Genomic DNA, 15,270 nt, shown 5'->3' on the forward strand with positions numbered 1-15,270 from the left:
CCCCCGCCGGCCCGGCCCCCGGAGCCGCCCCTGCCGGCCGCCGCCATGGGCCGCCCCCCGCCGCTCCATCTGCTCCTCGCCATCCTCATCCTCCGCTCCGCCGCCGGGGCCGCCGCCCGCCGCGCCCGTGAGCCGGGATGGGGGGTGGTGGGGTGGGGAGCGTCTGCCTGACAGACAGCCCGGGGTGCTGGCGGTGGGGGGTCCCTGCGGCCTCTCTCATGCCAAGGGGTTGGCAGTGCCCTTCCCTGGGGGTGCGGGAGGTGGCAGCTCGTGGCACGGCACCTGCTCCTCAGGGCCGTGCTGTGGGGGGATGCATAAGGAACCTCACCCCCCTCCTCTCCCCGGGCTGACCGCGGCTTTCTCTCGCAGCCCCTGCCAGCCCCACGTGCGCAGCATCACGCCAGGCCGCCTGCGGGGATAACTGCATCCCCATCTCATGGCTCTGCGATGGTGAGCAGCAGTGTCCAGATGGGACGGACGAGCAATGTGGTGAGTGAGAAGATGGGTCATGGGGTGGGCTGAGGGGGCTGTGGCGCAAGGCAGGACAGAAGTGCTGCTGGCAGCACCTGCCCTTGCAGAGGCACGTGTGTTCTGGAGCATCTGGGTGGGGGGGTTTGCGGCGTGGGCATGTGTATGGCATGGTAGGGCACAGAGACCTTGTGCCGTCCCTGCAGATGCTCCTTGCGGCGGAGACCCCCATGTCTGGCAGTGTGATGACGGCCGGTGTGTTGCCAGCAGCTGGCGCTGTGACGGTGTTGCCGACTGTCCAGACGGCTCTGATGAACAGGACTGTGGTATGTAGCCCCCAGGGTCCGGGAGGGGGGGGCTGGGGCCACGCAGCGAAGAGTGTGAGTGTCGCTCTGTCCCTGCAGTGTGCGGAGCGAAGAAGCTGCAGTGTCCCGGCACCCATCACTGCATCCCGCACTGGGAGCTGTGCGACCGGCACCAGGACTGCGAGGACGGCTGGGATGAGGAGGGCTGTCCCCTGCAGCCTTGTCTGCCTGGGCAGTGGCAGTGCAGGAACCGGGTATGCATCATCGCCGAGTGGAAGTGCAACGGGGTTGACGACTGCGGCGATTCCTCGGATGAAGATGTCTGCGGTAAGTGCTGGTCCTGTCCAAGGGATGTGCAAAGACACTTTGTGGGGCACCTCATGAGGCTGGGAGCCGCCTGGCATCACCTTGCCCTCCTGACATATGTACACCACAGCCCCCTGCCCACCTGGCATGGTGCGGTGCGATGAGGGGAAGTGCATCCTGGAGTCCCTGATGTGCAATGATGAGGATGACTGCCTGGATGGCACTGACGAGCCCAGCACCTGCGGTGAGTGGGCACTGGGCAAGGGGAGCCCCAGGGTGGTCCTGCATCACCTCATCTCCCTGCTGCATCATTTCCTGCAGGACGAAGCTGCTTTGTGCGCAATGGGGGCTGCGCAGAGTCATGCACTGACACACACTGGGGTGTTCAGTGCTCCTGCGGGTCTGGCTGGGTGTTGCAGGCCGACGGGCAGAGTTGCGCTGGTAAGGAGAGGTTGGGGTGTGCATGCTGCAGCACCAAGAGTGAGGATGCCCTGGAGACATCCCTACTCTTGCCCACGTGCCATGTCTGGTCCTGAGAAGGCTGCTTGTGAGGAATTGTGGGAGTGGGTGGGTCTGGGAAGCAGGTATCTGGGTGAGCAGTGGTGAGGTCTGGAGGGTACTGGCTGTGGGCTGCCAGAAGTGCCTTTCCCTGCAGACGTGGATGAGTGCTCCCTGGAGTACAGCCCCTGTAGCCAACTGTGCAGGAACACGCCAGGAACTTTCAGCTGTGCCTGCCTCGAGGGCTACCTGCTGCGGCACGGCACCCTCTGTGAAGTAGCAGGTAGAGGGGGGACCCTGAGGGGCCGGGCAGTGCCCACAACTTGCCCTGCTTGCTATGTGACATCCCTCTTGTCCTGGCAGACAACGCAACGCAGCTTCTGGTGGCAGTTGGGGAGGACCTGGCTCTTCTGGATGTGCGGACCCAGACATACCGGCCTGTGCTCTCCACTGAGGCTGAGCTCCGTGCCCTGGTGTATGATCTGCTCCGTGAAACCTACTACTGGCTGACGGAGGAGGGCGAGCTCTGTGCACACCTGCCGGGGAAGGGTGTGCAGCTCCTCTATGCAGGTGCGGGGAAGCTAGGGTGCTAAGTCCTGCAGTGGGGCTGAAATGGGGACTCAGAGCGGGTTTGCCCCTGTCCTATACCCAGGGACAACCTAAAGTTTGCCTTGTGTTCTGGAGCAGAGACTGTGCCCCTTATCCTCCCTATCTGTGTAGATGCCGGAGAGGTGAACAGCATCTCCGTGGACTGGTTCACTGGGCAGCTGTACTGGGCCAGCAGCCATCCTGCAGCCATCTGTGCAGGGCTGGGTGATGGCCGTGGCTATGTGACAGTGCTGGGGAAGGATGTGGCACCAGAGCAGCTGACAGTGTACCCATCAGCCAGGTGAGGAATAAGGGCGATGTCTGTGTTGACTGTGGTGGGGCTCTGGGGGGTTTGCTGAGGCTTGGGTGCTTGGTGCCTGCTTTCAGGACCCTCTACTGGGTCAACCGTGGACTGAGAGGCCGGACAACCATCACTTCAGCTGGCATGGATGGCTCAAACCGTCAGGAGCTCACAGTGGTGTCCATGGAGGAGCCTGTAGGGCTCACCCTGGATCACGTGGCTGGCAGACTATACTGGATCAGTGAATACAAGGAGGTAGGGATGGGGGCAGCAGCACTCAGCTCCACCAGGTGCTTTGCTGGGCCCTGTGGCCAAGGCTCACTGTGCTGGGGCACTGGGATGCCATATGGTCACTAAGCTCTTGGCCTGTTTCCTAGTCCATTGAGACACTGCGGGTGGATGGCAGTGGACGCCACTCCTTCCCTGCTGTCCTGCGGAGCCACACAGAGCCACTGGGCCTGGCTGTGTTTGAGAGCCGCTTCTTCTGGGCTGATGGCACTGAGCTGGTGTCAGCCAGCCAGGCCTCTCCACAGGAGCATGCTGTACTGCTCCGGGCCCCCGTCTCAGCCTTCACTGTGCTGCATGCACTACATCAGCCACCACGTGAGTACCATGCCTCATCCTTGGTCCTATCTGATGGTTCCTCGGCAAAGGCTGCTTTGTAGGGATGGTGCTGCCTGAGCTCTTAACGTCCCCTTTGCTTCTAGGAGACACTGCTGCATGTGCTCCAGGCTTGTGCAGTCACCTCTGTCTTCTGTCCCCCATGCACCCTCGGGGCTACAGGTGTGCATGTCCTGAGGGACTCTACCTCCAGCCTTCAGGGAAATGCACAGGTGAGTACAGTCTGCTCAGTTGAGTGGGGCCAGGGACATCCCTGAATGTATGGTGTGGTACCTGGGCAGCCCTTCAGAGGGTCAGCCTTGCTTGTCCTGTGCCTCAGCCACGCTTACACGCTGCTCTTGCTCCCCTCAGAGCTGTCCATCGTGTACTCATCGAAGACAGCCATCTCCCTGCTGCAGGTGGGCCCTGGAACACACAGCCGACAGGTGCAGGAGTGGCAGGAGGCCTTCCACCTGCAGGATGTAGACTGGCAGAGGTCAGTGCTCTATGGGACAGATGACAGTGGGGCACTGCTGCGTATTGTGGGACACCCTGGGAAGAGAGAGACCATTGTGACCAGGCTGCCAGGTGAGATCCTATGTGGGAATGGACAGGGTGCTGGGGCATGCTCGCCTTCTTGGGCCTTCAGGAGGTGCAATGCTCTGCTGGGTGCTGTACAGTGGTCCCTTGGTGTTCATACTAGGGCTGTGCTAAGGCACGGATCAGCTGTGTCCTAGCTTTAGGGAAAGGGGGGACACGCAGAGGAGCAGGGCCACAGGACAGCTCCATAACTTCTTTCTTGCCTGCTGTCCCCCAGTCTGCTCTGCCCGTGTGGACATCCGCTCAGGAAACTTGTACTGGCTCGCATGTAACCGGAGAGACATTGGAGTGATCAAGGTGTCTGACCCGACCCCACGCATCCTGCACCGTGCTCGCAGCAGTATCCAGCACCTTTTCTTGGATTGGCAGCGAGGAGCTCTCTACTGGCTGGCCCGTGGGCAGCCCCTGCAGCAACTGAGTCTGGCTGGGGGCAGCCCACGGGATGCTTGGAACGAGACATGGCCTGGAGAGCTGCCTGCAGCCATGGATAGCAAGGCCTTCAGCCTGCTCTGGAGCTCAGCCCTGGGTGAGCCCCACAGAGATCTGGAGCAGGGAGCAGAGGAGGTTGCTCTACAGACAGTAGGTCTCTGCCTGGTCAGTAGGGTGCTCTTGGGATTCTCTTTGTCCCATGGGTGGGTTTCTGTCTTCTGCCACGGGATCTCTGCTGTAATGGTGTGTTATGGGAGCATAAGGGTTGTCTTGTAAGCCCCAGACCCTCAACAAGAAAAACTTCTTCTGAGAAAGAGTGGTGAGGTATTAGAACAGGCTGCCCAGGAAGCATTCAAGAAATGTGAAGATGTGAATGATCTTTGTGGTCTCTTCCAACCTTTATGATTCTGTGTTATCTCTTCCTCACAGGCCTGAGGGCACTGAGTCTGACCAAACACCAAGCAGTCACTCTGGCACCCAGCTGGTCCCATGGCCTCGTGGCTGCCTTTGAGCCCTACCTGATTTCAGTTAATGACACAGCTCTGCTGTTGTGGGACCGCAGGACACTGGCTCTCGTGCTGGCTGTGCCAGCAACTGGCGTGCAGGGTGTGGTGGCATTCGTGGGCTCAGAGCTACAGGAAGGTAAGAGCAGCTCCACACTTGATGGGGCTGGGTGGTCTGTGCTGCTCCAAGCTGGGGTGCCACCTGGGTGCTGGGGGCCACAAAGGTTGTTTCTGGAGGTGCTTGAAGTGTGGGCAAGGGACGGTCCCAAATCCAGGCTCATGTTCCAGTGCCTGTGCCTCTGCCAGTGCCAGCGAGCAAAGGACCTGCCCTGCCACTTCCTCCACCTGTGACCACCACTACGAGGACAACCACAGCCACATCTGCTCAGCCCACCACCTCCACCACGCAGCTTCCACTGAGCAAGACCACTGCTGCACCTACCACACCTACAACGACCACCAAGGCTACTACAACACTGACTACCACCAGCCTGTCCACCCCAACCAAAACCACCACCACCAGGCTATCCACCACAACCACAACCACCTCTGCACCAACCACCACATGGACAACCCCAAACAAGACAACAACTATGCAGGTAGCCACCACCACCACCACCACCACCACTCAGTCCTTGCCAACCAAGCCTGCTGTCCCACAGCAAAGCACTAGCACTCAGCACCCAACCACCTCTGCACTGGCAGTTCCCCCCACTCCACTCCTCGGGCCCAGCTCTCCACACCCCCTGACCCCGTTCTCCCATCTCTCCTGTCCTCGCACACACATGCCCTGCCGTGACGGCACTGAGTGCGTGGCCCAGGAGTATGTGTGTGACGGAGAGAAGGACTGTGCGGATGGCTCTGACGAGGATGGGTGTGCTCAGCTCTGTGATGCCCCAGGTAAGAGACAGCCTTTAAGTGCGTGGTTATGTGCCAGGGTTTCTGGCTGCTTCCCAGCATGGCGGATGGGATGATACCCTGAGAAGATCCATGACTGCAGAAGACTGTTTTCTCCCCAGGGGCCTTCCACTGTGCTAGCAGCACTACGTGTGTTGGGGCCAACGAGCGCTGTGATGGGGTGCCGCAGTGTCCCGATGCCTCGGATGAGATGGGCTGCTGGAGCCCCACACAGGACTGTGCCCTGCGCTGCGATGGTGCCACCCGCTGCGTCCCTGAGAGCTGGCTGTGCGATGGCCATGCTGACTGCCTGGATCACACTGACGAGCAGGGATGCGGTGAGACCTGAGGGGTGGCTGGGATGATGTGGTTTCCTGAGGAGAGTGTGTGCTGCATATGGGTGTACCAGCGGGATGGTTACCAATGGGAGATGGGGACAGCTGTGCCCCCTGTCATCCCTGCCTCTGCCCACAGTGCCAAAGAAGTGCAGCCCATCAGAATTCCCCTGCCACAGCGGGCAGTGTGTGGCCCTGGCTCTGCGCTGCGATGGGGACCCTGACTGCCGTGATGGCTCGGATGAGGAGGGCTGTGCCATGCCTCGGCCTCTGCTGTGCCGCCCAGGTGAGGTGGCCTGTCCCCACAGTGGGGAGTGTGTGCCTGAGGCCTGGCGCTGTGATGGTGCGGCTGACTGCAGGGACAGCACAGATGAGCAGGTGGGTGAGTGCTGGGAACGCTCATATCCTCATGTCCCCTGAGGGCTGGTGGCACCACTCATCCCTTGCTCCTGCAGGACTGTCCCTTGGAGCAGCAGTGCGGTGAGCAGCAGTGGGGCTGTTCACACAGCCATGAGTGCATCCCTGACGCCTGGCGGTGCGACAGAGAGAGCGACTGCAGTGATGGCAGCGACGAGGCTGGCTGTGAGCAGCACCTGCGTATCCCCTCTGTGTCCCACCTGTGGGTCCTCAGCACAGCGGGGAGTGGGAATGCACCTTGCTGCAAAATGCCCCTTCCCAACACCAGTCGTGGCTCTGGGCCAGGGTGGATGGATGTTGTCTCTATTGGGCTGGCGGTCTTGGGATTAGGGTAGCTTGGAAGCAGGCTGCAGGCATGGTGCTGGGCATCACTGTTGCATGTTCTGTGTGCCCCCCAGCAGCTCCTGCTGGGCACAAGGAGCTAGTGGCTGAGGCTGAGGGCAGCTTCTCCCCTGCAGGCCAGCCCACTCCCTGCCTGAGCCATGAGTACCCCTGCGGGCTGGGGATCTGCCTGAATGCATCACTGGTGTGCAGTGGCCAGCGGGACTGCGCAGATGGCTCAGATGAGGGAGGGAACTGCTCCCTGCCCTGCAAGAGACCCTGCTCGCAGCTCTGCTACCCGTCACCCCAGGGACCTGTGAGTGTTGGGAGCTGTGGCCTGGGGATCTTGCCCTACTGTGCTGCCATGGACTGGCTGCAGCAGGGAGCCTCATGCACTTGCTGTCCCCATAGCGTTGCTGGTGCGCCCCAGGCTATCAGCTGGCTGAGGACAGCATGTCTTGTGTGGATGTGGATGAGTGCGCAGAGCAGAGCAAGGGAGCCTGCAGCCAGATCTGCCTCAATGCTCCAGGGACCTACAGCTGTGCCTGCTTCTCTGGCTACCTACTGGAGCCAGATGGCCACATCTGCAAACTTGGCGGTAAGTCGTAAAGAGGGCAGGCAGCACTGGGCAACTTCTGGTATGCCAGGAGCCAGTGGGTACCTGCTCCTGTGTGCCTCCTGCCTGTGGGAAGCCCTGTGGTCCCCTCCCTGTCCCATTGGCCATCATTGCTACTTGTCAGCCCATGGCCGTGGCAGTATGACTGCATCCTAGCAGGCTCTGATGCCTAAGATGGCTATGTTCCTTGGAGACACCAGCGTTGAGAGTCTCTGTGTCACTTCAGGACCAGAGCCTGTGCTTCTGGTGGCTGTGCAATCAGAATTGCTGTCCTATGGCCTCCGGAGTGGGCGCGAGGAGGTGCTGCTGACCACTGACAAGGAACGGACCATCTTCTCACTCGACTATGACCTGGTGGAAAGGAAAGTTTTCTGGATGGACCTGGCCACAGAGAGCATCTCCTGGCAGAGTCTAGATTCAAGCAAAAAGGGCACGCTGGTGAAAGGTATGCTGTGATACTTGAGGCTGGTGAGGCTGACCTCTCCGTGGCTTGGATGCAGTTGGGGTGACGGCAAGTCACTGTGACCCCTTGTATGGGAAAATTATAGAACCATAGAATAGCTTAGGTTGGAAAGGACCTTAAAACCCACCCAGTTCCAACCCCCTGCCATGGGCATGGCTGCCATCCACCAGCTCAGGCTGCACAAGGCCCTGTCCAGCCTGGCCTTGAACACCTCCAGGGACAGGGCATCCACAGCTTCTCTGGGCAGCCCATGCCAGTGCCTCACCACCTGCTGGGAGGACCCTGAGCTCGAGAGGTGATGGGGATCCAGGCTGTGAGCATGGTGCCCCATGCAGCTGTCACCCTATGGGTGCTGACTCTTGGGCTTCTTGCAGGTGTGAGATCAGACTGTATTGCTGTGGACTGGCTTGGGAGGAACCTGTATTGGACAGATGGGGTGGCAGGGCAGGTGCTGGCCACTTCTCTGGAGACTGCCTGGCGAGGGAAACCAGAGTACACCATAGTGCTGAATGGAGACTTGGACCAGCCACACTCCCTGGTGCTCCAGCCTCTGGCTGGGTAAGGCTGGGGACAGAAGACTTGGGGACCTTCTTGCCTAGACCATTTTCCCCCATAGAAGCAGACAACAGGCTGGGGGAGAGTTGGGTTGGCCTCATCTGGGTGCTGTTGCACTGGGGAAGAAGGAACCCAAGCATCTGCTCCTGCTCTGTGTGGAGCTGTCAGTGCATCCCTGATGGGATGGGAAACCCTGTGCTGCCCCTCTGTGCTGTCCTGTTACTGCCCTGGTACTGGGCTGTGCCAGGTTGGTGGGCCATCACTCCTTTTCCTGCCAGGATGCTATACTGGTCAGAGGTGGGGATCCAGCCACGGCTGATGGAGGCCACCATGGATGGAAGGCGGCAGCGTGTGCTGCTGGCACAGGGCCTGGGCTGGCCCACAGCACTAGCCCTTGACCTCCCCACCTCAAGGCTCTTCTGGCTGGATGAAAAGCTGGGCAGTGTTGGTTCCATATATCTGAACGGCACCGATGTAAAGGTGTGCAGCTGGGGGTTGTGGTTATGGGGCTGGGTTGTGTGCTGGCATTGGTACTCACAGCCTCTCCTCCAGGTGCTGCAGCTGAGATGGGTCCAAAGCCCTTTTGCAGCGGCTGTGTGTGAGGGGCAGCTCTACTGGTCGGAGAGGAAGGCATGGTCAGTGCAGCAGGTGGACAAGGCCACAGGCAAGAATAGGACGGTGCTACTCAAGCGACATGGGCAGCCCCATGGCCTTCAGGTACCTACATGAGGAGCCCAGATTCCTGCTGCACTCACTGCTGGGGCTCCCAGTCTGCCATGCCCTGGGTGGCAGTGAGAACTGCACCTACTCCACAAATAGTCCCCTGGTCTCTGTGTTCCCTGTGGTTGAGAATCACCCATTCTCTTAAGGAGCATCTCCGTGCTGGGCTGGTAGCCTGGCATGGCACTGGTTGTGCTCAGCTCTGCTGCTAGACATTGAGCTGAGCCTACCCTTCCCCACAGGTGATGCACCCAGCCCTGCGCCTGGCAGCTCCCAACCCATGCACAGTCCGCAACTGCTCCCACCTGTGCCTGCTGAGCAGCCGTCATGCTGGGCACTGCCGCTGCCCCATTGGGCTGACACTGGCTGCCGATGAGACCACCTGCCTGCCCCTCCACACTTCAGCCTTCGCCCTCTTGGTGTCACCAGCAGCCGTGATGCAGGTACCCCCGCAGGGCCAAGCCTCCTAGCTCCCCTCTGGGGAGCAGGCTCTTGGTGCCAGTGCTGACTCCTTCCTCCAGGTCTACCTGAAGGACATGCCACCAACAGCTGGAACCCAAGGCCTCCCCCCACACCGGGCCCTGCCTCTGGCCAAGGTGGGACACTTGACAGCTGTTGACTACATGGTGAAGGACAAAAGCCTGTACTTTGCTGAGTTGGGGGGCAAATCCATTGGGCTGCTGCGCCTCAAGGACTCGAGCCGGCTCTCCTGGAAGAAAGTTGTTGCTGTGGAGGGAACGGTGATCTCTCTGGCCCTGGACTGGCTGAGCGGAAACCTGTACTGGATCGAAGGGCAGCCCACCAGCATCCGTGTAGCCACGGCTGGGGGGCGGTGGGCCCTGACGCTGCTCAGTGAGAGGCTTCAGGGTGCTGCCAGGCTGGCCCTCTGTCCTCATGCCTCCACCATGTGCTTCATCACAGCAGCAGGCAGCCGCAGGCCTGGTGCTGCAGTGGAGTGTGCGGCCATGGACGGCAGTGGCCGCAGAGTGGTGTGGAGCAGAGCCCACTCTCCTACTGGTCTCACTTTTGGGGGTGCTGGCACCCGGCTCTACTGGGCAGACCAGGGTGAGTGTGGGGCAGCGTGGAGGGCAGTGGGGCTCGACCCAGCATGTCCACAAGGGGCTGCTTTCCATGTCCCCCCACGCCTGATACCCTCTGTGTCCGTGTCTGCAGAGCGTGGTGCGATTGGCAGCGTAGAGCTGGATGGTTCCCACTTCAGGCTGGTGCGCGAGGGACTGCATGGCCTCAGGCTCTTTGCTGTTGGAGATGGCTTTCTGCTCTGGTCAACAACCGCAACCAATGGTGAGGCCATCTAGGGGCTGCTAGGCTCCCTCCAGCTTCTGCTGTCCCAGGGCTTGGATGCTCTGCCAGGCCCCATATGGTACTGGGTAGGGGCAGGCCAGAGAAGCCCCATGCCAGGCAGTGCTGATCCTGTATGTCCCCAGGTTCCAGCAAGGTCTGGCACAGCCGGCTGGAGCAGGCCAAGAGCTGGTGGTTCTTGATGGAGCAAGAGTTGGTGGCCTTGAGAATTTACAGCCAGTTCTCACAGGAAGGTGGGTTTGGGGTGCCCCAGCTCTTGGCACCTGGAGCATCAAGCTCTGCGGAGGCCCTGCTATCAGATTCTGTCCCACTAGGCACCAACGGCTGCACAAAGAGCAATGGAGGCTGTGCCCAGCTCTGCCTGCCCAACCCCACAGGGCGGCAGTGCCGCTGCTCCCCTGGATACCACCTGGTACGAGGGGTGACCTGTGCTCCAGTTCCACCATGCCCAGCCCAGCTGCAGGCCTGCGCTGACCTACAGAGCTGCATCTCTGCACAGCAGGTCTGCGACGGGCACCCCGACTGCACCGATGGCTCCGATGAGCTGGGCTGTGAGTGCCTTCATGCTGCTAAGAAACACCAGAGATCCCTCATCTCGGGGTCTTGCCTGGTGCTCTGATCTATGCTCATCCCCTGCAGGCACCTCTGAAGAGACAAAGACACAGGTCCCTGTGGTACCATCATCGAGGACATCCCATGCAGAAGTAGAGAAACCAACCGTGCCCTCAGCTGCACCTCAGCAGCCCAGCCCCAGCCTGCCTGCAGCCCCTGGCCCCCAGCAGCACGGAGAACCCTTCCTGGCGACCCCAAACACGGAGGAGGTGCTGGGAGCCATGCCATGCAGCAGTGAGACCTGCAACCTGCGTGGGGAGTGTGCCATCGAGGCTGGGCGGGTGACGTGCCACTGCGCCCTGGGATACCGTGGGGACTACTGCGAGGAGGCAGAGGTGCAGCCGTTGGCAGGCCCCATCACCCTGGGGGTGGCTGTGCTTCTCCTGCTGGCTGCGGCAGCCATGGGTGCCCTGGCCTACATGCGGAAACGGGATAGAAGGAGGAGGTGAGCTGTAGGGCTGGGCTGGGGATGGCTACATGGAGAGCTGCAGCAGCCCAGGAGGGAGATGCTGTGGGTTGTGACAGGACCTGGGGATCTGCCCTGCCTCTATGAAATGGTTCTGCTATGCTGTGGGTACATTGCTTTTTCCTCCAGGACCTCAAGCACTGCCTCCACCCGAGTGCTGACCCTGTACCACCGTGAAAGTGACCCTGAGGAAGAAGATGAAGAGGAGGAAGAGCTTCCACCCAAGATTGATACCTTTGTGAATGAAGCCTACGATGGGAAAGAGGTGAGCAGGCCCTGCTCGGGACCCTCCTTGTAAAATCACAGAATGACTTGGGTTGTAAGGGACCTAAAGGCCCACCCAGCTCCAATCCCCGCAATGGGCTGGCTGTTGCCCACTGGATCAGGCTACCGAGGGCCCCATCCAGCCTGGCCACTCTGTCCATGACACCTGCCTGTGCCAGGGTGCAGGCTGGGCACAGGGAGGCTGGTTCAAACCCATCCCTAATGCACTTTTCTGTGGTCTGTGCAGGAGCTGCCGGCACAACTTGGGAAGGGACCGTCTCGCACCAACACTGTACTTCCATAAAGGAACATCGTGCAGCATCTCTGTGCTGTGGTGGTTTGTGTGTGGGACACGTACTCTGGGTTCATATGGGTTAGAAATATGGTCTAACAGCACCAAGGGCAATCCAGGCCAGGCTCGGCTCCTGCCCTCTTTTGCAGGGATTTTATAGCACAGCTGTCTCTCACAAACCAGTGGGACCAGTTCTACTGCCTCCCACTAAGCTAAGGATGGAAAGAGAAATATGTGCTATTTTTCTTCTCTGTAACTTCCCCCCCCACCAAGCAGCTGCACTCAAGGAAAGAGAAACCTTCTCCTGAGCTGCTCTTAATCCCAGGGGGAAAGTCCTTGGGGAAGGCACCTGTAAAAGCCACCTGTTCTCCTGCAGACCTTTCCTCCCTTCTCCAGGTGAAGCATGGTGGGGCAGGGTTGGCCATACTGTGCTGGCTCTCAGCCCAGCATACCTGGCACAGAGCCCGTAACTACCTTGCAGCACAGAGCCCGTTCCTCCTCATTTATTTTGATGTTTGTACAGCCCTGAACTGAGCAGAGACATGTGGTCCCCCGCCCTGCAGGCTGCACAGCACTAACTGGTGGCCTGTTCTCATGACAACACCACAGCTGCCTTAGCCCCGCATGACACAAGGGGCTGAGCTAAGAGCTGCACAGAGGGGCTGGAGTCAGGGCTGGACCCAGCACAGCTTTGGCACAGTTGCAGAGCTGAAAGCATGGCTGTCTGAGAGCTTCAAGCTGTGTCACCACGCTGTAGCTACAGGTCCGAGTCACAAGGCAGGTTGCTTCTCCCACGCCGCCCGTCTCGCTCATCGTCCAGCACATCCCAGGGGTTGCTGTAGGCCCTGGTGATGGAGCGTGGCCCAGGCTCCAGCACTGGGCTGGGGGGAGTTTTGGAGGCCCTGCACTCCTTGCAGCAGCGGTGGAAACTGAGGGTGAGGGCCACCCCTCCCAGGATCTCCAGGCAGCTACCCAGGTAGCTCAGCACCAAGCTGTAACCCACATCCAGCGCGGCACCAGGGGGTGCAGGCAGTACCTCCAGCTCATGGGTGTACCAGGAGGGAGGCACCAGGCTGAGCAGCCCCGAGAGCAGCAGCACGAGCCCCGAAGCACCAGCCACTGTGTGCTGGGGTTCCTTCTGCCAGCACCGCACCCCCAGGGCGGCCACCACCAAGCCCAGCACTGTTAGCACCAGCGAGCTGGGCATCAGGCCCCGCGCCACCTGCACGGGCACCTCCTTGAAGTAGCCCAGTTCATCCTCCTGCCCACAGAGGCGATCGTGGCTGCTCTGCCGCTCCCTGCACAGGTCCCAGATGCCCTGCTCCAAGACGAGGTCGGAGGGCTGCTCGGGGATGAAGCTCACCTGCCTCCAGTTGGGTGCCAGCGTGCCTATCAGTGTCAGCAGGAGCCCGCAAGGGCACAGCACCATCCCCACGATCATCGCGGCCGGTGTCCGCATGCTGGGGGGTGGGCTCCAGGGCGGCTCTCTGAGTCCCGCTGCTGCTGCTGGCTGAAAGCTGTGGCTCTCGGAGCACTGGGCAGGCTGCGGAGCTGTGAGCGGCAGGAGGAAGTGCAGGCAGGGAGGAGCCGGCGGGCAGGGCTGGGTGGCACCCGGCCAGCAGCACGGGCACGTGGAAACCCTGGTGCTCCACTCCCCCCTTGCAGGTACGTTGGGGGACTGAATTCATTGGTGAAAGCATTAATTCGGCAGCTCGCAGAATTGATAAGGACCCCGCAGTCCTTCACCAGCACAAGAGACATTCCTGGCCTTCATCTCCTTGCTTGTCCTCCCCGTGAGCATCTCCTGTACATCGCTCCGAGCTCCTCCAGTGAGCCTTTGCTCCATAGAAAGCCCAAGTCTTTTGGGCATCTCACAGCTTCCCTGAATTTCTGCCAGTCGCGCTGGGTCCAAGAGAGGGCAGCATTCTCTATGGATTAATTGGGGTGATTCATCCCAGCCGGGCTGACTGCAGGTCTACACCTCACTATGCTTGCACTGGTGTCCTCAGGCACCTTAGAATAATAGAATTATTAGTGTTGAAAAAGACCTCTAAGAACATCCAGTCCAACCCCAGCCCATCCCCACCATGCCCACTGACCACAGCCCTCAGTGCCACGTCCACACGGTTCATGAACACCTCCTGGGTGAGTGACTGCACCACCTCCCTGGGCAGCCTGTGCCTCTGCATGGACACTCTCTCTGAGAAGAAATTATTCCTAATATCTGAGTTGAACCTTGAGGTTCCCCGAGGATTCCCTTTGGCTCTATGGGTGCCACAACGCTGGGGATCTCATCGTGGAGCTGTGAGCCACAGAGCTCAGCTCCTGGTGCTGGGAGCTTTGCAATTAAGCAGTGAGTTCAGTGAGCCTGGCCCCTTCCAGTTGGTTAACCCAGGAGCATGGGGTGTCTGCCCTTGGGCTGGAGCCCGAGCTCCTGATTGTAGGCTAACAATAAGCAAATTGGGTGATGTGGACCTAATGCTTGGTGCCCTGCCCTGAGTAATCTCAGGGAAGGAAATAGAATTAGCGGAGCTGTTTCCCAATGCTGCGTTTATAGATTGTTCATTTCTTCTCTTTTACTTTTTAATGAGGGGGTGTGAAAAGCCATTCAAAGCAGAGCCTGGCCCTCTCTTGCTCTGGGGAAGCATTCAATGCCGTCTGGTTGCAGAGATAGCGTGGGCTGGCTGACACAGCCTTCCTTCCCCCACTTCCCCGGCTGCTGGGTGGGAAAGCTGCCTTACTTGGTGCTTCCTCCTTCTGCAGGGCTGTGACTGAGATTTTCCTACCTTGGTAAAGCCACCTCTTTAAGATCCTGATGAAAACTTCATCTGGGCCTATTTGAGTGGGCTTGATTTAATGCCTGCCTCCATTAGTGTCTGCCTCGAGCCATGGTGATGACAGGATACAGCTCAGTGTAGGATCAGTGGCTTTGGGGTTATATCTGTGTGGAGCTGAGCTTGGTGTGAGAGCTGGGCTTTGCCTGATGGAATGGGCTGCCCAGGGAGGTCATGGGGTCAACATCCCTGGAGGTGTTCAGAATGTGGAGATGTGGCACTGAGGGACGTGGTTAGTGGGCATGATGGGATGGGAGGAGTTGGGGATTGAATTGGATGATCTTAGAAGGTCTTTTCCAACCTTAATGGTCCTATGATTTCACAAATGAGGAAAGCATGCCCATAGCAGTCTCCCTCTGCCACCCTTGTTCTGAGCTAGGCTCCCAGCTTGAGCTGTGTTCCCTTATAGAGGGAAGAGGCAGTCCTACTCCACGCTGAGCTGAGACCAACAGGACACGTTTTCCTCCCACTCCTCTGTGCCGTAGGTCTGCAGCAGCAGTGGGATCTCAGCATCCTGTTTGCTGTGCTGGGAACAGCCAGGCTTGTTTAGCAGCAGCCTG

The 15,270-nt window shown here is 59.8% G+C and overlaps 2 protein-coding genes across 3 annotated transcripts; one reads left to right on the forward strand and one right to left on the reverse strand.

Moving 5' to 3' along the window:
• Nucleotides 1-11,907, forward strand: LOC107313505 (low-density lipoprotein receptor-related protein 2-like). 2 transcript variants are annotated; one of them, XM_015861825.2, is made up of 33 exons: nt 1-127; nt 370-489; nt 675-794; nt 873-1,100; nt 1,210-1,323; nt 1,401-1,520; nt 1,735-1,860; nt 1,941-2,147; nt 2,298-2,466; nt 2,553-2,721; nt 2,844-3,069; nt 3,174-3,299; nt 3,439-3,654; nt 3,884-4,192; nt 4,525-4,737; nt 4,887-5,498; nt 5,618-5,833; nt 5,970-6,208; nt 6,286-6,412; nt 6,706-6,884; nt 6,980-7,166; nt 7,411-7,629; nt 8,022-8,205; nt 8,481-8,682; nt 8,755-8,919; nt 9,165-9,365; nt 9,444-9,987; nt 10,096-10,224; nt 10,368-10,475; nt 10,557-10,793; nt 10,882-11,299; nt 11,450-11,585; nt 11,832-11,907. In XM_015861825.2, exons 1-33 carry the CDS (start codon nt 46-48, stop codon nt 11,886-11,888), a joined length of 6,705 nt encoding a protein of 2,234 aa, XP_015717311.1. In that variant the 5' UTR covers nt 1-45; the 3' UTR covers nt 11,889-11,907. The 2 variants fall into 2 exon arrangements, with proteins under 2 accessions (XP_015717311.1, XP_015717312.1); XM_015861826.2 differs by having other exon boundaries at nt 4,905-5,498.
• A 440-nt stretch (nt 11,908-12,347) lies between these two features.
• CLDN23 (claudin 23) lies at nt 12,348-13,505 on the reverse strand. The gene has a single exon (XM_015861827.2). It carries the CDS (start codon nt 13,333-13,335, stop codon nt 12,634-12,636), a length of 702 nt encoding a protein of 233 aa, XP_015717313.1. The 5' UTR covers nt 13,336-13,505; the 3' UTR covers nt 12,348-12,633.
• Nucleotides 13,506-15,270: the final 1,765 nt, after the last annotated feature.

This window comes from Coturnix japonica, chromosome 4, assembly GCF_001577835.2.
Source record: "Coturnix japonica isolate 7356 chromosome 4, Coturnix japonica 2.1, whole genome shotgun sequence".
NCBI classification, from domain to species: Eukaryota; Metazoa; Chordata; class Aves; order Galliformes; family Phasianidae; genus Coturnix; species Coturnix japonica.

What these genes read in the sequence shown, in the direction of transcription:
- CLDN23 (XM_015861827.2), bottom strand. Translation starts at nt 13,335, where the DNA reads ATGCGGACACCGGCCGCGATGATCGTGGGGATGGTGCTGTGCCCTTGC.
- LOC107313505 (XM_015861825.2), top strand. Translation starts at nt 46, where the DNA reads ATGGGCCGCCCCCCGCCGCTCCATCTGCTCCTCGCCATCCTCATCCTC. An exon ending in CATTGTGACCAGGCTGCCAG is followed by an intron (nt 3,655 to 3,883) that starts GTGAGATCCTAT and finishes GCTGTCCCCCAG; the next exon opens with TCTGCTCTGCCCGTGTGGAC. An exon ending in CCACATCTGCAAACTTGGCG is followed by an intron (nt 7,167 to 7,410) that starts GTAAGTCGTAAA and finishes GTGTCACTTCAG; the next exon opens with GACCAGAGCCTGTGCTTCTG.